This window comes from Cetorhinus maximus, chromosome 1, assembly GCF_964194155.1.
Source record: "Cetorhinus maximus chromosome 1, sCetMax3.hap1.1, whole genome shotgun sequence".
NCBI classification, from domain to species: Eukaryota; Metazoa; Chordata; class Chondrichthyes; order Lamniformes; family Cetorhinidae; genus Cetorhinus; species Cetorhinus maximus.
In genome coordinates this window covers 130,622,852-130,645,884 of record NC_135879.1, presented here as the reverse complement: position 1 = coordinate 130,645,884, position 23,033 = coordinate 130,622,852, and the positions used below count along the sequence as shown (strand labels likewise).

Sequence of the window (23,033 nt, the reverse complement as noted above, 5' to 3'; positions counted from 1 at the left end):
TACTGTATGCTTTAGAAACCTCTCTCTACCTGTCCTGCCACCTTTAATAACGTATGTACATATACACCCAGGTCTCTCTGCTCCTGCACACCTTTTACAATAGTATCCTTTATTTTATACTGTCACTCCGTGTTCTTTGTACCAAAGTGTATCACCTCAATCTTCTCCACACTGAACTTCATCTGCCCCCAACTGCCCAATCCACCAATATGTCAATATCTTTTTGAAGTTCTACACTGTCCTCCTCACAGTTTACAATTCTCCCATTTGTGTCATCCGCAAACTTTGAAATTGTCCCCTGCACACTAAGATCTAGATCATTTATATATGTCAGGTAAAGCAAGGGTCCAAATACCGACCCCTGGGGAACTACACTACAAACCTACTTCCAGCCCGAAAAATGTCTATTAACCGTTACTCTCTGTTTCCTATCCCTCAGCCAATTTTATATCCATGTTGCTACTGTCCCTTTTATTCCATGACCTATAACTTTCCTCTAATCTGTTGAGTGGCACTGCATTGAATGCCTTTTGGAAGTCCATATACACCACATCAACGGCCTTGCCCTCATCAACCATCGCTGTTACCTCTTCAAAAAACTCCAGCAAGTTAACAAATCCATGCTGACTCTGGCGAATCAATCCACATTTTTCAATGTGACTATTAATTCTATTCAGAATAATTGTTTCTAGAAGCTTCCCCACCACCAAGGTTAAACTGACTGGTCTGCAATTGCAGGACAGATCTTTACAATCTTTACTGAACAAGGGCGTAATATTTGCAATTCTCCAGTCCTCCGGCACCTCCCCCAAATCCAGGGAATATTGAAAGATTATTGCGAGTACCTCCACAATTTCCACTCTCACTTCCTTCAATATTCTTGAATGCATCTCATCCGGTCCCGGTGCCTTCTCAACTTTAAGTACTGACAACTTATCCAACACCTCCTCCTTGTCAATTTTAAACCCTTCTAGTGGCTGAGTTTCCTCCTCTATAACCATGGCCTGAGCAGCAACTGCCTCGGAGGTAAAGACAGTTGCAAATTCATTTAACACCTCAGCCATTCCTCTTGCCTCTATTTGTAAATCCCCTTTTTGGTCCATAATCTGCCCTACTCCCCCTTTTACCACCATTTTACTACTGATGTGCTTATAGGATACTTTGGGATTTAATTTTATGTTAGCTGCCAGTCTTTTTTCACAATCCCTCTTTGCTTCTCATATTTGCTTTTTCAGATCCCTTCTGAACTCAGCTTGGTTCTCAATTGTATTTGCTACCTGACACCTGTCGTAAGCATACTTTTAATTATTTACCTTAATTTCTATCTCCTTTATCATCCAGGGAGCTCTGGATTTGTTTGTCCTACCCTTCCCTTTTGAGGGAACATACCTTGACTGTGCCCAAACCATCTCTTCTTTGAATGTAGCCCACTGTTCAGCTACTGTTTTTCCCACCAACCTCTGGTTCCAGTCTATCTGGCCCAGCTCCATTCTTGTCCCATTGAAGTCCGCTCTCTGCCAGTTGATTATTCTTACTCTGAATTGACCAATGTCATTTTCCACCATCATCCTAAACTTTATGATACAATGATCACAGTCCCCTAAATGTTCCCCCACTGTCACTTGACCTACTTGGCCTACCTCATTCCCAAGAACCAGGTCTAGCAGTACCTCCTTTCTTGTTGGATTGGACATATACTGCTGTAGGAAATTCTCCTGAACACAATCTCGGAACGCTTGCCCTCACTGCTCCTTTACCACTATCCCAGTCTATATATGGGTAATTAAAGTCCCCCATGAGAACTACTCTATGATGTTTATACCTCTTTGTAATTTCCTTGCAGATTTGTTCCTCCATATCCTTCCCACTAGCTGGTGGTCTATATATTACACCGAGCAATGTGATTGCACTCTTCTTATTCCTTAGCTCTAGCCAAATTGATTCTGTCCTTGAATCCTCTGACACATCCTCTTTTTCCAGCACTGCAATACTCTCCTTAACCAAAAATGCCACCCTACCTCTTTTTTTTCCCTTTCCTATCTTTTCTGAACTCCTTGTAACCAGGAATATTTAACACCCAGGTCTGCCTTTCCTTAAACCAGGTCTCCATTATCACCACAGCATCATAATTCCACATGGCAATCTGTGCCTGTAATTCCCCAATTTTATTAACTACACTCTGTGCATTCACATACATGCAGTGTAACCCTGATTTACACTTCATTGCTTGCTCCCTTACACCAACTCCATCTATTAACTTACTATTCTCTATTTTAGTGCTATCTGCCTCTCCCAGCATTCGGTGCACCCTGGCATTACTTTATAATATTCTTTCCTGGTTTCCACACCCCTGGTGAGTTAGTTTAAAGCCCTCCCAATAGCATTAGCAAAACGACCTGCAAGGAACTCAGTCCCGGCTCTGTTCAGATGCAACACGTCCAGCTTGCACAGATGCCATCTCCCCCAGAGCCTGTCCCAGTATCCCAAGGATCTAAAGCCCTTCCTCCTGCACCATCTTTCCATCCATGCATTCATCTGTCTTATCTTCCTATTTCTGTACTCACTTGCACGTGGCATGGGGAGTAATCCGGAGATTACTACTTTAGAGGTCCTGCTTGCTAATTTTCTACCTAGCTCCCTGAATTCCGATTGCAGGACCACACCCCCTTTCCTACCTATGTCGTTAGTACCAATGTGGACCACGACCTCTGGCTGTTCGCCCCCCCGCCCCTACAAGAATGTCCTGCAGCCATACTTTGAGATCCTTGACCCTAGCACCAGGGAGGCAACAAGCCACCCTGGAGTCATGTTGACAGCCACAGAAACGCCTTTCTGCTCCCCTAACTAAAGAATCCCCTATTACTGCTGCCCTTCTGCTATTTTTCCTCCCCTCCTGTACATCTGGGCACCCATGGTGCCACGGGCTTGGCTCTTGCTGCACTCCTCCAAGGATTCATTGCCCTCACCGATATCCAGAATGGAAAACCAGTTAGTGAACGGGACCTCTGGGGACTCCTACACTACCTGCCTTTTTCTCTTAGACTGCCTGGCAGTCACCAATTCCCTATCTGCCTGCTTGTCCCTAACTTGCGGGGTGACAACCTCTTTGAACGTGCTATTCACGTAGTTCTCTGCCTCACAGATGCACCTCAGTGACTCCAGCTGCTGCTCAAGCTCTGAAACACGGAGATCAAGCTTGTGCAGCCGGTAACACGTCCCTCACATGGGCTCGTCCACAACTCCCCACATGCTACAGGATGAGCAATCTGCTTGGCTAAACTGTCCTGCCATGCCTTAACCTTAAACTTTTAAATCATTTTATTTACTTTAACTTTAGTTACTTTTACTTTACTCTTTACTATTAACTATAAACTGGAGATTAGTAGAAAATAGAAATTCTTCACCCTTATTCACAAATCAGCTCCCTCTCCTATGTCTATAAATTCTTACCTTCCCTGCGCTTTAGAAATTTATATTTTTCAAAATTACTGGGGTTGAAACAGTCTCTCCAGAAGCTGCTCAAGAACCAGTCAACTCATGACTTTCCTGTGATGTCACTCTCACACTTTTATCAAACCCACCGAGCAGCTCAGGAAGGGTGCTCCCACACCGGTCCGCATCCTCTCGCCCCGGAAGGTAACCCTGCCTCTCCTCTCGCGCGGTTTTCAATCTCCCGACTGCCTCTCCTCTTGCACTGTTTTCAATCTCCCGACTGCCTCTCCTCTCGCACTGTTTTCAATCTCATGACTGCCTCTCCTCTCGCACTGTTTTCAATCTCATGACTGCCTCTCCTCTCGCGCTGTTTTCAATCTCACGACAGCCTCTCCTCTCACGCTATTTTCAATCTCATGACTGCCTCTCCTCTCGCGCTGTTTTCAATCTCATGACTGCCTCTCCTCTTGCGCTGTTTTCAATCTCATGACAGCCTCTCCTCTCATGCTGTTTTCAATCTCATGACTGCCTCTCCTCTCGCGCTGTTTTCAATCCCATGACTGCCTCTCCTCTTGCGCGGTTTTCAATCCCATGACTGCCTCTCCTCTCGCGCTGTTTTCAATCTCATGACTGCCTCGCCTCTCACGCTGTTTTCAATCTCATGACTGCCTCGCCTCTCACGCTGTTTTCAATCTCATGACTGCCTCGCCTCTCACGCTGTTTTCAATCTCATGACTGCCTCGCCTCTCGCGCTGTTTTCAATCTCATGACTGCCTCTCCTCTCGCGCTGTTTTCAATCTCATGACTGCCTCTCCTCTCGCGCTGTTTTCAATCTCATGACTGCCTCTCCTCTCGCGCTGTTATCAATCTCATGACTGCCTCTCCTCTCGCGCTGTTATCAATCTCATGACTGCCTCTCCTCTCGCGCTGTTTTCAATCTCATGACTGCCTCTCCTCTCGCGCTGTTTTCAATCTCCCCACTGCCTCTCCACTCATGCTGTTTTCAATCTCCCGACTGCCTCTCCACACATGCTATTTTCAACCTCCCGACTGCCTCTCCACACATGCTATTTTCAACCTCCCGACTGCCACTCCACTCATGCTGTTTTCAATCTCCTAACTGGTGTCTTAACAATTTGAACATAACCTCCTTACTCTTGCATTTTATGCCCTATTAATAAAGACTAGGACACTTTAACTGCTCTCTCAACCTGTTCTGCCACCTCCAATGGCTTATGCACTTATACATCCAGGTCCCCCTGCTCCTGCACCCCTTTAGAGTTGAACCCTTTATTTCATATTGTCTCTCCATATTCTTCGCAGTGCAATGAACCACTTCAGATTACGCTGCGTTGAACTTCTTTTGTCACCTGTTTGCCTATTCCAGCAATTCGCTTATGTCCTTTTGAAGGTCTACACTTTCCTTGTCACAGTTCAGATTGCTTCCAAGTTTCATCCACAAATTTTGACATTATGCCCTGTACACCAAGATCTAGGTCATTAATATATATCAGGAAGAGCAAGGGTCCCAACACTGACCCCTGGAGAACTCCACTCATGCTTCACTCCACTCACCGTCCTCCAGCCTGAAAAAAAAACATCCATTAACCACTACTCTCTTTTTCCTGTCACTCAGTCAATTTTGTATCCATATTGCTACTGTCCCTTTTATTCCATGAGCCATAGCTATGTTTACAAGTCTGTTGTGCGGCACTGTGTCAAATGCCCTTTGGAAGTCCATGTATATCGCATCAACGACATTACCCTCATCATTTGATTGAGACATTTATGATTTGTGAAGCAATCTTTAGGATAGATAAAGAAAATCTGTTTTCTACCACTGTGGGAGTTAGGATAAGGAATATAACATTAAATTCAGAGGCAGGCCATTCAGGAGAGAAGTTAGGAAACACTTCCTCACACAAAGGGTGGTAGAAGTGAGGAACACTCTTCCAAAAAAACAGTAGATGCTAGCTCAATTAATTTTAAATCTGAGATTAATAGACTTTCGCTAGCCAAAGGCATAAAAGGATATAAAGCCAAGACACGTGGACGGAATTAATTTTGGAAATCAGCCATGGTCTCATTAAATTGCAAAAAATGTTCAAGGGGCTGAGTGATTTGCTTGTCCCTGTGTCTTCCTCTGCATGTATGATCATTGTGTGCGCAGCCACCCCCACCCACTCCATTCTATTTCTTATATGCAGTTCATCTGTAATCGCCCAGATTTTACAGTCAGCAGTGAAGGAATGATGCTAGTCATTCATTACACATTCACTTGCCCACAGACTCTGTTCACCTTTGCATTGGAACTGAAAGTGATCAGAAATCCATTTCAGCATGTGCCAGTGACAAGAAATCTGGGACCCGTGTGCATAAGGCAAGCAAGAGTGTACCTCCTTAGCTATTCCTATTGAAGAGTTCTTAATGAGCAGCGCAAAGTCTAAACAAAAAAGCGTAACTTGTAAAAGTTAATTTTCAATGGTGGAGAGGTCATTTAGCAGCAATAAATAGACCATCCTTTCCATTAAAAATTCACTTACACTAGAATGGATAAGCCTTAAATTTTTCTTGCAGGTTTAGCATATATTCAGTGGGGAAATACAGCATACATTCCAATGGTGAGTCACTTGATGAAACATTATTGTAGTGAAGCTTCTGTAGAAGCGGGGCAACTCAGGCAGCATCTTAGCGATTTTGGTATTTAATGGCACTGCAAGTTGCCGTTAATAAATTTGCACGTTAATAACAGAGAGTGCCAATATCCTCACTGTTATTTTTAGCCACAAAAACTGGGCTAATTTTTTTAGTTCTGAGGAAGCGTCTATACTAAAAATATCAACTGATCTTTTTTTTCCCTACAGAAGCTACTGACCCACTCAGTGTTTCCAGGGTTCCCAATGCTTGTGTTTACATTTCTTTTTCTAGTGTTTTTCCAAAAGGTGCTCAAACTTGTACCTTTCTCCTTTTTGACGCTTCAGGTTCCCCTTATATTCTTCCCATGATTTCTTGTCTGACAATTCACCGGATATAAACTCCCGCAGGTCAGGCCCCTCTTTTAGGAGTTGCTTCTTTTCATCTGGCAGTGCACTGAAAACCCTCAGCTGGCTACAGACAACACGAGCAGAGGCCTGAAATATTTCACATGCAATTAATAAAGATTCCACATTAAAAAAAAAACTCAAGATTGTCTTGATGCACCAACAAAACACAGCAGTGAGTTAGACAATTACTGTACACAGCATGACTCAAATATTAGAACAGAATACAAGCCATTTCCATTAGCCAGAGATTATGGAATGATGTCCATTGAACCCAAACAAACCATGTGCAATCCACTCCACTCAACCAATTACATTTTCTGAGCAGAGGTTCTGTGAAGATCCTCTATGTTCTCCTGGTCAGAAGCTCGATTGAGCAAATCTGTAGAACTATCCACATTAGTCATTAATTTCTGCCTTCTTCAGATGAGATTTTTCCAACGTGCTAGAGAAATCATAGCACCCCATAGTCACCACAAATAGTGTGGTTATAGTTTAATCTGCTTCTGCGGAAAAACCTTTATAAACCAGCTACCCTGTTCTGAGATCCTCCTTGCTCACCTATGAATCACACAAGAATCTCTGGTAATAAAAAAAATGTTTGGATTCTTTATTTAAACATTGAGGATAATAAAAAGAGCAAAGCTAAATTATGAAAGAAAACTAGCGCAAAATGTAAAAGCTGATAACAAAAGCTTCTACATGTATATAAAAGAGAGTAGCTAAAGTGAATGTTGGTCACTTGGAGGACGAGACTGGGGAGTTAATAGTGGGGAACGCAGAAATGGCAGAGACGCTTAATCAATATTTTGCCTCAGTTTTCACAGTGGAGGACACTAGTACCACCCCAATAGTAACAGGTAGTGCAGAGGATATAGAGAAGGAGGAACTTAGAACAATCACCATCACTAGAGAAAAAGTACTGAGCAAACTATTGGAATTAAAGGGTGACGAGTCCCCAGGACCTGATGGCCTACATCCCAGGGTCTTAAAGGAAGTGGGAGCAGAGATAGAGGATGCATTGGCTATAATATTCCAAAATTCCCTGGATTCTGGAAAGGTTCCAGTGGACTGGAAAAATGCTAATATATCGCCCTTATTCAAAAAGGGGGGGGGAGGCAGAAAGTAGGAAACTATAGACCAGTTAGTTTAACGTCTGTCGTTGGGAAATTGTTGGAATCCATTATTAAAGAAGTAGTAATGGGGCATTTGGAAAGTCAAAATGCAATCCATCAGAGTCAGCATGGTTTTATGAAGAGTAAATCGTGTTTGACTAATTTGCTAAAGCTCTTTGAAGATGTGACAAGCAAAGTGGATAATGGGGATCCTGTAGATGTAGTATATCTGGGCTTCCAGAAGGCCTTTGATAAGGTGCCGCACAAAAGATTAATACACAAGATAAGATCACCCGGAGTTAGGGGTAATATATTAGTTTGGATAGAGGATTGGCTAACCAACAGAAAGCAGAGAGTCGGGATAAATGGGTCTTTTTCTGGATGGCAAGCTGTAACTAATGGGGTGCCACAGGGTTCGGTCCTTGGGCCCCAACTATTTACAATCTATATTAATGGCTTGGATTCAGGAATAGAAAGTACTATAGCTAAATTTGCAGATGACACCAAAATAGGTGGGAAAGTAAGTTGCAATGAAGAAATTAGAAATTTACAAATGGATATGGACAAGTTAGGTGAATGGGCCAAAATTTGGCAGATGGAGTTTAACGTGGATAAATGTGAGGTTATCCATTTTGGTCAGAAGAATAAAAAGGCGACTTATTATTTAAATGGAGAGAAACTTTAGAATACTTCAGTGCAGAGGGATCTGGGTGTCCTCGTGCATGAATCGCTGAAAGCTAGTATTCAGGTACAGCAGGTAATAAGGAAGGCAAATGCAATTTTGGCATTTATTGTTAAAGGAATAGAGTATAAAAATAGGGAAGTGTTGTTGCAACTGTACAAGGCATTGGTGAGACTCCACCTGGAGTACTATGCACAGGTTTGGTCCTCTTACTTGAGGAAGGATGTAGTTGCACTGGAGGCGGTTCAGAGGAGGTTCACTAGATTGATTCTAGAGATGCGGGGCTTGTCTTAGGAGGAGAGATTGAGCAGTTTAGGCCTATACTCGCTAGAGTTTAGAAGGATGAGAGGAGATCTAATTGAGGTATATAAGATGCTAAAGGGGATAGACAAAGTAGACGTGGAGTGGATGTTTCCCCTTCTGGGGCATTCTAGAATGAGAGGCCATAGTTTTAGGCTAAGGGGTGGTAGATTTAAATCAGAGATGAGGAGGAATTACTTTTCTCAAAGTGAATCTGTGGAATTCACTACCTCAGAGTGCAGTAGATGCTGGGACGCTGAATAAATTTAAGGAGGAGATAGACAGATTTTTAATTAGTAACGGGTTGAAAGGTTCTGGGGAGAGGGCGGGAAATTGGAGTTGAGGCCGAAATGAGATCAGCCATGATTGTAATGAATGGCGGGGCAGGCTCGAGGGGCTGAATTGCCTACTCCTGCTCCTAGTTCTTATGTTATGATACCACTATGTTGATTATCTATGTACTGTTTCTGAATTATGTTGGTCCAGATTTGCATGAAAGAAGTCATTGAACTTTGGTGTGGGAAAAAAAAGAACTATTTGCTGGAGAGATAATGAGGCAGAGAGAAATACAAGCAAGAATCACACTCCAGGAAGAGATATACCTGCAGCCAGCTTCCATCACCCCATGAATAGCTGTCCAGTGTTGGAAATGTTTTACCGTATCCACCAGCTTGGTTAAGATAAGTGAAGGCAGATGCCGACGTATATGCTAAAACACTGCTGGATGGCGTAATTCACCTCTACACCAGGACTACAAGATTAAATGAATGCAACCCACATCATCTCTCAGTTACACCTCTCCTACCATTCCACTTTCCTATATTACAGTTCTTGCAATGTTTGAAACAGACTGCTGCATTGCCTGCATCTAATAGTATTTTCAAAGTTAAATCTGCAGACACCCAGGTGAAAAGACTTTATTAATGTCTAAATCTCTTATTTGCCAAAGAGAAATGTGTACAGCCAGTAACAAAGGGATACCTTAGGTGGAGGAATGGCAAACATCAGATATAAAGAAAAAAGCTCTAGGCCGGCTTGCTAGGGAAGCTGGGAGCTGGAGAAGTTGGAAGCGAGCTGTTGATTCAGATTGGTAATACAATAGATTCTTAGAACAGAGTTTTTGCTGCCTGCAGGTATTCTGATGACTTGAGAGGCCTCCAATCACACAAATGTAATAATTGGACCTGCTCTCACACAGACCCTTTGCCCAACTGAGGCCAAGCCCTGTTTTGGTAGGCCGTAATTTATTGTTGCAGATGTTGCTGCGTCTGGTGGCAACTCAGCACACGAGTACCAACATAGCCCTTTCAACTCGAGCACAGGAGGGAGCTTGTGGCCTGGGCCTGGTAGTGTAATGGGCATGTGAGCAATGACACCAAAAGCAGGTCCTGCAAGAGCATCAGCTTCATTAAGAGAAGTGCCATCTCAATCCTCAAGGGCTCCATCAGCACTATCCCAGCCACAAATCTCACAACCTTCTGACACTGAAGCAATACGAATTTATATGAGTGTAAAGAGCTTTAGGTAAAAAGGATGGCCACGGTGATAAGTAGACTGGGATAGTCTCTTTACACTCATAAATTTGTACTGCATCAGTGTCAGAAGGTTCTGAGATTTGTGGCTGGGATAGTGCTGATGGAGCCCTCAAACACAGATGTGGCACTTATCTCAATTTTTTTTATTCTCCAGTACTTTAACAGTGCTAAATGCTTAATACAAGTTTGGTTGGGATTCAGCAATCATCTTTTCTATCTTCTTTAATATAAACTCTTTACAGACAAGATTATTTAGACTAGGCTTCATTTGCAACATGCATGAAAAATTTTGCTCACTCCCTCATTGGCCTATTTCTATCCATAATGTTTTCTACTAGATATACAAAACAAGTTAAATATTGGGTACAAGTCACTACTGAATTCTATTTTTTTGTTTTCGTCTTACAAGTACAGAAGAATAATGACGTTTATTAACCATAACACCTATATGATTTATATCATGCACAAAAAAGTGCACAATTTTTGATGATACATTATTAAACTCTTCAATTTTGAAAGGCCAAATGAAGTACCAACACATAGAACATAACAGCATGCCTCTGAAAAGCAGCATTAAATGCTTCGGGAAACTGTAAAGAGCTTCTAATCAAAACTGTCTTACTATCTATGATAGACAATCTAAGAGTTTTAAATTTGACCACCCTCCTCCCACAGCCTCCCCATTCTTATAGCTTTTCAATTTCAATAGGATGCAACAAGGTGCATATTCATAACTCGAAAGAGTTTCATCTGGAGAGGTGTCAGCTGTGGCTCAGTTCATAGCACCCTCGCCTTTGAATCAGAGGGTTGTGGGTTCATGTCCCACTCCCGGAAACCAAGAACTGTGATTGTACTCGAACAAGTTGCAATCTGTGACTGTTGATAACTCGAAAGAGTTTCATAACTCGAAAGAGTTTCATCTGGAGAGGTGTCAGCTGTGGCTCAGTTCATAGCACCCTCGCCTTTGAATCAGAGGGTTGTGGGTTCATGTCCCACTCCCGGAAACCAAGAACTGTGATTGTACTCGAAAGAGTTGCAATCTGTGACTGTTGATAACTCGAAAGAGTTTCATCTGGAGATGATAATATTAAGGCTAAAAACATTTTTTTTTGTTTTATGCAATGATTCAGTGCAATAGGCCCAAATGTTTTGCGGTAAGCAATGCTTTTTTTTAAAAAAAAATCAATAGCTATACCATTTGGTTTCAGGTTAGATGGACTTTGTTTAATTCGGCAATCATGGTCAAACAAGAATGCAGCACTCTAGTCAAAGTCACGATTAGTAAGAATAAGAGGGGCCACCAATGTCCAGATATACAACGGAAGGCAGACCCCCCCTGATCTTCACCCACACAGTTGGCCATTTGCTTGTCATTGTTTTGTAATCAGCATCAGGACAAAATGCTGCGCACACAGAGAGAGAAAAAATAAAATTATGAAACCAAAGTTGAAGCACTAAAGCACTGCCACGAGCTCAGCCTTATTTATACCCCTCCCCCCCTCTCCCTCCAATTTCTCTCTCTCACAATCGCTGTGACAGGTAACCGCCGGCCCGTTGTGAGGCCCCAATCCCGGTTCTCTCCCCGGGGTCTGACTCACCTGTATCAGCCAGCACCGAGCAGCCGGGACCGAGCAGCCCAGTTGCAGCAGTTTCATGTCGGCCTCAGTGGCACAGCCGGCAGCAACTCCAGTCACAGCGCCACCCGCTGGTCTCGGCAGCCGCAGCAGCCGCAGCTCCTGTGTCATTCATCACCTTTGTCACTTCACTGGCCCGTTTATTTGGACGCATCGCTGCATAGCTTCTTGTTCAGTTCGTCTGAGTTTTGTTTCAGATAATTGCAGTTAATGTTTTGTAACATTTTAACCTTGACGCAGGAGAAGACATTAAGAAGTTTAGCTTTGCCTTTCACACCCTCAGGACAGCCAAGATTTTGCAACCACAGGATTTATTTCGGAGTTTGCAGGCATTTGATATATAGGCAGTAAAAAATGGAAGACGGTGGGTGGCCTTGTGGGAATGTCAACGAACTAGTAATCCAGAAACCCAGGCTAATGCTCTGGGGACACGGGTTTAAATTCCACCATGGCAGGCGGTGGACTAATTGTGGAATTGAATAATAGTCTTAGTAGTGGTGACTATGAAACTACATCGATTGTCATAAAAACCCACCTGGTTCACTCATATCCTTTAAGGAAGGTAATCTGCCATCCTTACCTGGTCTGGCCTGCATGTAACTCCAGACCCATAGTAATGTAGTTAACTTTTAACTGCCCTCTGAAATGGCCTATCATTTAGGGATGGGCAACAAATACCAGCCTTGCCAGTGACGCCCACATTCCATGAAAGAGTTAAAAAGCTACAGCTAGTTGGGGAATAGCAGGTTCCCATAACCACAAATGCATTAAGGGATGGAAAATTTGCTTGATTGAGCAAGCAATTTCATCCAGGATAAAAGATTTAAAAATAGTGTGGGCGTAATTGTGACAGCAGAAGTGCATTAAGAATTAATACATAAGAGGCATAAGCGAAAACCTAACTATCAACTACAAATAAATATCAGCTATACTAAACTGAGCAATATTAATATCTAATAGAAATCTCACCTTCCCTCATGCTATCTCTGAACTAATCTTGTCCATGAGACCCACACATTGTTTGACCCCTTCCACTTAACTGCTAACTGCACAATCTCTATTCCTGGCCCCACCACTTCCAGACATAGGCCTTTCCTCTTCAATACCAGCCTACTCTTCCTTGCTCCTTGTGTGGCATTATTGGTAGCTACATTTTCAGCAATTTTGCTTCTGTCCTCTCACACTCCCTTCTCCAACAATTCTGGCCTTTTCCCCTGCCAACACTTCATTATCACTTTTGCCCTCCTACACGGTGTTTACTTTTTGCTCACGGCTCTTAACTTTTTCTGTGCACATATGGGGTGCTGTGGAACAGTAAGTTGTTTTTCTCTGTTTCTCACTTTCTCCGCCTGATTCTTCTTTCTCATTGCAAGTTATCTACTTTCTGTGAGATTAACTCAGAAGCAAAATTGATAATAACCAATATTTAAATCACAAACGCATGAGTATTCAGCGAGAACTAAGAAATCAAATGAACATATTTTCCTGAAGTCAAGTCAGGCCTCATTTATACATCTGAATCCAAAATCTGGCACAGGGGCAGCTTGTCAGGTGAGGCCTGACTAGCTGGAGAATTGTATGCACACAATAGTGAGGAGCCAAGATTACAATTGGCACACAGATGCGCAGAACTGTGGAACATTCATCTGTAATTGCCAAAATATGAGCCACATTATTGCATTATGACCAGCTGAATTTTATGGGATTTTACTGCCAGAACCAAGTTCCACTGATCTAACATAATAAAAACAGAAAATGCTGGAAAAACTCAGCAGGTCTGGCACATCTGTGGAGAAAGAAACAAGAGTTAACGTTTCCAGTTCAATATGACTTCTTTGGACCGAAGGAGAGAAGGAGAACAATTATTTTCCATCCTTTGAGTAATGCACTGTTTGACTCTTTCAAATATACCCCCTTCATAATAACATTGAAGACCATAAAATAAGGTTGATGATGGGATTCCACATTGTCTTTCTTTTTCATTGGATCTTACAGAGGCATCAAAGCTATCCAACCTTATGAAAGTTGCCTGCATGTGTCCCTTGACATGTCCAGGTGAGTATTTTTTAATTACATAAATAGATGTGTCTCTGACAGTTCCTTTGGAGCCATTTTATTCTTGTCAGAAGTCAGAAACTTCTACAAAAGAAATTAAGCAAAGGAAGAAATATATATTTAAAAATCTGTAATGTAAACTATTTAAATGCACTAATGAAATAGCCGGAAATATCACAGGAAATTAATGAAGTAAAACTGTAAATTAGTAAACAGATAAACTGAATGCTCCTGTAGGTTGAGCAATGAATGGGAGCTAAGTGAGAAAATCTGCCAGAAGTGATAGCCTTGGCGGGTGCTGTGCGTGATGACGTTTACTTGTGACGCAGGACGCCCCCTACAAGTGTGGGCGGACTGGAAAGTGATTTCCTTTCCTCCATCTTGAGCGAGGTGAGGCCATGGGTGTTTATTAGCTCCGAGGGAATCCGCTTTCATCGGCTGTCTCTTGGCGTATACGGGGCCGGGGTCGGCGGTAACGGGAAGCGGATATCTCAGTGCCGTAGCTCAGGGCAGTATTTCTGGAGTTTTTGCGCAGGATGCGGGTTAACTTCGGGTGTTTTGTGGTGGTAGGCCGGCCCTGCGCTTCAGGCCCAGAGAGGGAGTGGGCCGCTTGTCCATGTTGTTAGAGAGGCTGATGCTGTTTGAGTCTCAGTGCGACCGCGCTGAGGGGAAGGTGAAGAGCGCAGATAGTTCACGGAGCCAAATGGAGCTTTAGCAGTGACTAAGAAGATCAGGGTTGTAGGTGCTGAATGCAAGTGTTCCAGATCCCTTCACAACCGTTGTTGTCACCTTGTAATAACACACTGGTGCCTTGAGTCTTCCACTTTGTAACTCGAACTGATATAAATACATTTGGAGGCCTCCCTTTCGCAAACTCCCAGTGACACCGCTGAAATCTGCTTTCAGACTTAAAATGCAACCTCATAACTTTCAGCGTAATATGCCGAACTACTGTCTTACCATTGCAGACCTGGTGTGGAGCCTTCCAGTGGACGCCCCACAGCCAGTGAAATATTTTCGAAGTCAAGTTATTGTTGTGATCTGAGGAATATACAGTCAGTTAGTACACAGCAGGGTCCTAACTGACAACAAAGATTAGTGGTGTTGGTTTTGAGGTAAATGTTGGCCGAGCCTCCTTGCTATTCCAGTCGTCCCATGGGATTGACAGTGCCTACCTGTGAGGACATATGGGGCCTGAGCCCAGAGTGCACAATCCAGGTTGAATTATTGGTGGTGGTGTCTTTTGAATGAGTCTTTAAACTTAATTCCCATCTTCCCTGTCAGGTGAATATGATAGATCCGTTGGCAGTGTTTGAAGGGCAAGGAAGTTATTCCTGGTGTCCTGGCCAATGCTAGTCCCTCAACTAATGTCACAAAAAAGATTGACTGGTCATTTTATAATTGCTGTGTGCATATTGGCTGCTGTGTTTCCTACGTTACAACAGTGACTTCATTTCAAAAAGTACTTAATTGGCTGTAAAGCACTTTGGGATATCATGAAAGACACTACAAGTCTGTCTCAGTTTAACATCTGATCCAAATACAGCATTCTCAGTACTGCACCCATATTGGGAACATTAATAAAAACGTTGTCTTTAAGATATTTTTCTGTGGTGCTCACCACAGTGGAGTGTTTTGTGATACCTGCTGGCTTGGGAGTTTATCTGTGTAAATTAAGGTGTTACATTGCTTTTTACTGTGTTTTAAACCATTTTGTTTTGCAGAATGAAGACCATTCTCAGCAACCAGATTGTTGACATTCCTGACAGTGGTATAGTCATCTTCCTCTAACATTTTATCAAAGCTTTATAATCAATTACTGAATCTCGTGCTGTAACTAGCATTGTCTCTTTTTGTTTACAGTTGATGTGACTTTGAAAGGCCGCACTGTCATTGTAAAGGGGCCTCGAGGAACATTGCGCAGGGAATTTAACCACATCAACCTTGAACTCAGCCTTCTTGGCATCAAGAAAAAGAAGGTAAGTTTGTGTATCTGTTCAACATTTGGTGGAAACATTGTCTAGGATATATTGATTGTTTTGCAGGACTTGAGTGAAACCTTGGTATGTCTTACTTCAATGTCAGCTTGGTTCATTAGTAGTTATGCTCTCGAGTGCGAGGCTTAAAGGCTCAAGATCCATTCCTGTGATTTTGAGTCTATAATTCATGGCGACTGTTCAATACTGTGTATACAGACTGAACTGTGCAGAAAAATGTTGGCGACACTGACTTGCAGATGAGACATTAAACTGATAACTTGTCGGTCTGCTCAAGTTGAGGGGGTATATCCCACAGTAAGAGCAGTTGGTCCTCTTGTTCTGGTATGCATCCGTCCATCACACACATGCAAGCAGATTAGCTGACCATTGCTCATATTGCTGTTTGTAGAACCTTACTGTCTGCAATTTAGCTGCTGTGTTGGCCTTCGAAACATGTACCTACACTTCAATAATTAGTCTAGGGACTCTTTGGGACATCTTGAAAAGGCTAAGTTCTCTCTGTTCACTATTGAAATCTATTGGGAAGTTCCCACTTGCAGTTGTCTAAAGGCCTCTTTTATAAAGAGCATGCGTTCTTTCATGTTCCATGGGATATCTCAAAATATCTCTAAATCAAGTGAATTGACTGAAGTGCAGTCACTAATTTGCAGGTACAACAGTAACTAATTTATGCACCCAATTTAGATACCTGGCCTGTTTTGTTCTTGGAAGATTGAGGCAAATATTGGCCAGGCAAGCTCCATGGCTCTTTGAATTGTGCCATGAATCTTTTGTATTTTTCACCCCATCAACACACACACATTCTTGGTGTGTCCTAGTGAAGACAGTGCATCTGACAATGCAGCAGTTCCTCAGTATTGCCAGCTTAGATTATGCACTCATGTCATTTGAACCCAGGCTTTGATTCGGAAGTGTGTGCTGTCACTGCGCCAGGTCTTAAGTGTATTACTCTTTGTAGGTGTTTTGGCTCAGCGTTGGAATATATTTTTAATCAAGGGTGCCAAACCTCTGACCATTTTTATAAATTTGCTGGTATGGCAATCTTGATCTAGTTGTTTCATGGACCCTCATTTGCCTTGCATGTTTGGCAACTTATGCTAGGACAGTCAGATCATTTTGGAGCCCTCTTCAGGGAGCAGATGCTATAGTTTGCTTTCTGCTTAAACCTAAGCAACATAGGAAATTATATTAATGGGAAGAGGTGAGGCTTCCTGAGTTCTGAGATGGTTTTGGAGAAGTATGGAGAAAGTAAAGTGGATAGATGAAAAGTAGGGTGATGTTGGTAAAAATATAATTTGATATCAAAAAGGCAAATGGAGTGTTTTAGGGGATGGAATGTTCAAGAGATGTTGGAGCAGATGGGTGAAAAGAAAGTGTGCTTCAGGGCTGACTGAGGAATGGGAGATTGCGGGGACAGTATGAAAGGAGTGTAAGTGATTTGGAGAAGGGATAATTCTCCCATAACTCGCTCTGGGTAGACCATATTCTACATTGACTTTTTGTTCGCTAGGTATGTGAGTGGTCAATAAAGTGGTGCTGGTCTGACACAAGAACCAAAACTGCGAAATGCTGCTTTGCAATACTGATTTACTGTGGCTCAACCTCAGTAAGGGTCGGTGTTGGACCAGGTCAAGCACTACCTTGTGTAACTCTGGTGTCTAAATTAGATGTTTTATTTATGTCTATCATTATACTAAAGCTCATGGCTTTTGACTGTAAGGTGTGTTTGTAGTGAATGTGAAGTTTTCAGCACAAGATAATTGTCTTTCAGTACTGCAGAGTTGTAAAACAACTGAATGATTTGATGTCTTAGCCCTTCCTGGATCAACAGATTTTTCCTCAAACTTGGGATTTTTAAATTGGTTATACCTTTAAAGGTGAAGTTAGGGTGAAGATGCAGTAACATTCCTCTTAAGATTTGAGTGTATACTCACGAACAGAATTAATTTAATTGCATATATTTGTACTCCTGGAGAACCACTGCTTTACTTTTGCATTTATTGGTTGGTAATTTTGGGGTGTCTCAGATCAATGTCAAGTCAGTTTGATGTGCTAAAAATGATGGACACACTTTGGAAAAGGTGCCCTTGCAACCTTCCTATGATTTGGATAATCAATTTTCACAATTCAGAAATGGTGCTCTTGACATGTTTTGGGTATTTTGAGTTTATTTTGTGCAACTTCCGCACTTTAACCTTGATTGCCAATGCTGCCATTTTGGAATTGACAGGTTGCCAGGCTTATCTGTTTTTTGACAATCCAAACATTTCCTGGTCTCCACATATTGCCATCAGCTGAAGGGTACATCTTTAGTATTTCTCTGAAACCTGCAACTTGAGATGAGAGAACAGGCGATATTACCATTCTTGAATCTTCGTTTGCACGATATTTCTGTAGAAATTGAGTTAAGGTTGTGATTTATAGCGATTGGAAGCACCAACTTTATAATTCAGTATATTATTGTATCAGTGGCAGAATATACTGTTATGGAATTGGTTTCGTAATATGCGATAAAAGCAAGTTGATTTCTGGTATATAATGGTGCAACTTTAACTTTCTTTTGTAGATTTAATTTAGTTAACATATTTCACAGCACTTCCTCAATCCAACAATAGTGTGGATTGTATTGATTTTCAACACAATGTGTTTACTAAGTCAGCAACATTGTTTTTCCCTTTACAAGCTTCGAGTTGACAAATGGTGGGGTAACAGAAAAGAGTTGGCCACAGTGCGGACAATCTGCAGCCACGTACAGAACATGATCAAGGGCGTCACAGTAGTAAGTAACTTTATAAGTAGGTGAATTCGGTTGCTCAACGTGTCTTTGCAGTTTTCCCCCTTATGCTGAATTTGAGTCCTGGTTCGTATACAATTCCATGGACACCAGGTGTTCTCAAGTACCTGAGTGTCAGGTGGCTATGGCCACCTACCCCAATCCATCTGCCTGTGTAGTCTCGGGCAATCAAGAATGGTACTCTTACTTTTTGCTCTCTTTTTGCATAACCCAGAGGCTACCGTTGTTTCAGATGTTGGCTAGCTTAACATCAGCGTGGTATCCTCCATGTCTGTGGCTTAGATACTCCATTAGCCAACTGAGACACCAAGGGTGGGAGACCCATTGGCTTTCATGATCCTGAAATCACTCATTCCAGATGTAAAATGAGACCTAAATGAAAATAAAATGCTGAAATACACAGTAGGCCTGGCTGCATCTGTGGAGCGAGAAACAGTTATGTTTCAGGTTGATCATCAAGCATCTGTATTTTGCTCTAATGCTGATGTGGCAGATTTTCCTAAACCATATTTGGAGCATCCTTGATGTCATAGCTAAAAGGTTTTTCAATAAAACCAAATGTTCCGTTTTAAATTCTGGTGAGCAAGTAGCTAAGATTTATTCTCTTAAGTTGGCTAATTGTAAGCCATTTTATTTCAACAATATTGGGCTAAATGTCTAAAGCATGTCTGACTTTTCTTTTTCTGTTCTCCCAAATTAGGGTTTCCGTTACAAGATGAGGTCGGTGTATGCTCATTTCCCCATTAATGTGGTTGTTCAGGAAACAGGATCTCTGGTAGAAATCCGTAACTTCCTGGGAGAAAAGTATATTCGCAGAGTCCGTATGAAGCCAGGTGAGCGAAGAGAACCTTACTTAAATTTCTGAGACTGTTTTTGAGGAAAATACTCCATTGTAACTCCCCTGTTCTTTTCTTGCATCAGGTGTTTCATGTATTGTTTCCCAGGCCCAGAAAGATGAGCTTGTTCTTGAGGGAAATGACATTGAACTGGTGTCGAACTCTGGTTAGTATTCTGCAGTAATTTGGGCTGCCTGGCTATTAAAGACACATGGAGTAGAACTGGAAGTATATTGTTGACTGACTTATCATCCCCAAACCTTATAAACTAACTTGCAAAGTGAAAAGGCAGTTTACTTTTCATGGATACGGGTGATCTGTAGCATTAAGGGTTTGTATAGTGAAAAGGAGTACTTGAAGTAAAAGCTAACTCGTTATATTTTACATATAATCTGTATGATTTGCTGCTTCATGATCTCAGCCCTACCCTCCTCCTCCATCATGGCAGTTCAGATGTTTTTCAAAACTCATCTTGGTTAACTGGACACCTTTGTCTTCATTTTTAAAACCACCTGTTGAACCATAAATCTTTCTAACCAGCCTAATTTCTAAAGTCTTCATGACAAACAATCTTAGTTCGCACAATTGCTTTCCTTGACTAAGGTGGTCAGCAGCACATGTAGCTTCCAAAAGGATTCTAATCAGTGCATGATTCCATTTCTTACTACCCTCATTTTTCTATTGATATCTACTGTATTATCTCCCTCTGCTATCATATTCTTTAGCAAGAAAGCTCCAGTTGTGGGAGATGAGATGGTGGAAATGTCACTAGACTAGTAATCCAGAGGCCCAGACTAATGCTCTAGGGACATGTGTTCAAATTCTGGTGGAACTTCAATTCCAGATTTTAGTAATTGAATTTAAAGCTAGTCTTTAATGGTGTCCATGAAACTATTGGTGATTATCATAAAAAATCCATCTGATTTTTTAATGAATTCAGGTAAGAAAACTGCCATCTCTTCTATATGTTACTCCAAATCCACAGCAATGTGGTTGATTCTCAACTGCCCTCTGAAATGGCCTAGTAAACCACTCAGTTCAAGGGCTATTATGCCAGTGATGCCCACATCCCACAAAAGAGAATTTTTTTTTAAACTGGCCCATTCGCATCGCAAAAGAAAAACATCATAACTTTGGAAGATCTCTTTACTGATGGATATTCTACTTTCCTGCTTTTCTGTTGTATTTTAAATTGAACAAAGCTCCCTCTTGAATTATGCCGGCTGCTGTTTTTCTACCTATTTCTCCAATAGATCTTTCTCTTATTTAACTTTCCTCAATGTGTTTAAACATTTCAGTTTGCCCCCTCAAGTGGTAAATTTGTGTTTGACATATTCCAGTCCCCAGCCCTCAACTCCAGAGGCTAGTGAAAGATTAAAATGGTTATTTAATGCATTGGTAACTTCCATTCCTACCTTTCAGGTAACTTGTAGACATGGAACCTATGGGTATAAGTGTGATGTTTCCCCTTTATGCAGATGAAGGTGAAATTTGTGAAGACTCCTAATAGAACAAATCGTTTCATCGATGAAATGTCCTGGGTTTTGACTGCCTGTAAAATTAGTCTCCTCCTCTAATCATGATTTGAGGTGAAGTTTGGTGATCTGAATGGCTGCTCTTGTCTTCTGGTCTGGCCTAAAGATTGTAGCCTTTGGCTGCCTCAGGGACTTCCTCATGTTTTCAAATAACTTTGAATCAATTTTCTTTCACAAATTTTGCAATTTCTTGATTAGTATGCCAGTTTTCAGGTTTATCATTCAGATTTGATGATTCTCTGGGGAAATTCTGGATAACTTTTTCCCCACCCCTTAAGAGCATTTAATGCAAATTTGACATGTCCTCAAGAATATTAATGTATAAGCTATCTGCATTCCCCAGAGAAACATCTGCTGTTTCTTGATATCCCATTTCTCTTCCAATTTTTTCCCACATCATTTCACCTGCCCATTTCAACACGGTCTTGCACCTGATGTAGTTTCTCTTTACCATTCTGTAACTTTTTTAAAACATGGTTTGGTTTCTTTACCATTTGCATTAGAAAACAGCTCCTACTTTGTGTACTTCAGCCTGTCAATGATGCTGTTGTGTTGATAGATATGGCAGTGATTATAGATTACTCACTGGCTTCAGTTTTGTTGTCTGGCTATCTCTCCTTCCTTCACCAAGCCTTATAGATGATGTTGAAAGTTGATTTCTTGATATGGTGATTCAAAATTTAAACCAATACAATACTGCTTGCTCCTTCTCTTTGTTATTTTCCATGGGTATCCTGTTCATCAAAATTGTGAAAATCCTAAAATTTTAATTTTGCTTTTATGATTTGATTTTTAAAATTACTTTTTGGCTTAACTCTTGAGTTGTTGATTGAGCACCAGATGTTTCTAATTGGCAACTTAAGGGTTACGTGCTGCTGCAATGAGATTTGTGTCGTCTTTGGTTTCCCTTTCAGCTCCTGTTTGCATGATGCCTCTTTTTGGTTAATTTTCCTGCATGGGTTATTTATCTTCTAGCTGCCCTGATCCAACAGGCAACAACAGTCAAAAACAAGGATATCCGAAAGTTCTTGGATGGTATTTACGTCTCTGAGAAGGGTGCAGTTGTTGAGACCACAACATAGACATAATGGATTAAAGGTTAGAAAGTTCCTTGTGTCTTCTCCACTGGAGCAGGCATGTGCAGGGTTATGTGAAGAGAAAGCATCCTCACTAGAGCATGTGGCAAATAGTTTTTTAAATTCCAAAGCTGCTTGTGTAATGACAAACCTTTAAAGTTCAGCAAAAAGCAAGGTGATGTAAGAGGATGAATAGTAGCACAGGTAGTTTCTTAATTCTTGTCATCTCAAAAGTATTTTAAACTGTTAATTGTGAAGTGATCAGGCAGTACAGGTTCTAACATGGAGTCCTAAAACTTGCTTCCTGAATTTTCACAAAACTACACTGTTTTGTCCTGCTTAATCTGTCACATGAAAGGTTCTGCTTTCCAGGTGATGCAATCCTCCTGAAAAAGGTGGAGAACAGACCCTTTACAAAAAGCTTTTGAATTCTCAATGTGAGAATTTATTAGTGAAATAATTGACGTGATTTATGAACTTCAGTTAAAAGTTTTTTAAAGCACTGAACCTTCATTCTGTATAGTAAAACAATTTAGGGGGAGCTGAGAAGAGGCAATGTAAATGGTTAAATGTGGACATTGAATGTTAGTTTACTCCACAAATCTAACCTTGGAAAATTACCAGCTTAATATTACCACATTTACAATTGTTTAGTTGTAGTTACTTTTGTGCTACTTATTCGAAACGCAGCGTATTAACTGCTTTTTCCTTTTGAAGTATGATTAAAAATACACTTTTTCAAGGAGATAGAGGGGTGTTGTAACAATATTGAAGGTATAGCATCATGCTGTTTTACTGTGTTGAGCTTAGACACCTAACTTGCAGTTTGCCTTCTCTTTAGCTGCTCTCATTCAACAAGCAACAACAGTGAAAAAGAAGGATATTCGTAAATTCCTGGATGGCATCTACGTGAGCGAAAAGACCACTGTTGTTCCACAGTTCACTGATTAACCACCGGCTCTTTGGTAGAAACCAATGAATAAATTGTATGGACTGAA

At 41.5% G+C, this 23,033-nt stretch overlaps 2 protein-coding genes across 3 annotated transcripts in view; one reads left to right on the top strand and one right to left on the bottom strand.

Moving 5' to 3' along the window:
* The window catches only part of lias (lipoic acid synthetase), a 35,638-nt gene extending 23,840 nt beyond the window's left edge, over window positions 1–11,798 (bottom strand). Inside the window, exons 1-2 of the mRNA XM_078546456.1 lie at window positions 11,704–11,798; window positions 6,391–6,563 (exon numbers count right to left, since the gene is read on the bottom strand). Coding sequence (XP_078402582.1) covers window positions 6,391–6,563; window positions 11,704–11,760 — 230 coding nt within the window. The 5' untranslated portion in view covers window positions 11,761–11,798. The remainder of the gene's footprint in view (window positions 1–6,390; window positions 6,564–11,703) is intronic.
* A 2,336-nt stretch (window positions 11,799–14,134) lies between these two features.
* On the top strand, window positions 14,135–23,033 carry rpl9 (ribosomal protein L9). 2 transcript variants are annotated; one of them, XM_078546443.1, is made up of 8 exons: window positions 14,135–14,184; window positions 15,519–15,565; window positions 15,658–15,773; window positions 18,478–18,573; window positions 19,289–19,421; window positions 19,510–19,590; window positions 21,935–22,057; window positions 22,877–23,033. In XM_078546443.1, the coding sequence occupies exons 2-7, from the start codon at window positions 15,520–15,522 to the stop codon at window positions 22,039–22,041; spliced, it is 579 nt and encodes a 192-aa protein (XP_078402569.1). In that variant the 5' UTR covers window positions 14,135–14,184; window position 15,519; the 3' UTR covers window positions 22,042–22,057; window positions 22,877–23,033. The 2 variants fall into 2 exon arrangements, with proteins under 2 accessions (XP_078402569.1, XP_078402559.1); XM_078546433.1 differs by lacking the exon at window positions 21,935–22,057 and having other exon boundaries at window positions 14,151–14,184.

Bases quoted from the DNA above. Each gene is read 5' to 3' on its own strand.
- rpl9 (XM_078546433.1), top strand. From the start codon at position 15,520: ATGAAGACCATTCTCAGCAACCAGATTGTTGACATTCCTGACAGTG. The intron at 15,774-18,477 runs GTAAGTTTGTGT...TCCCTTTACAAG, and splicing joins TTGGCATCAAGAAAAAGAAG to CTTCGAGTTGACAAATGGTG. The intron at 19,591-22,876 runs GTTAGTATTCTG...CCTTCTCTTTAG, and splicing joins TGAACTGGTGTCGAACTCTG to CTGCTCTCATTCAACAAGCA.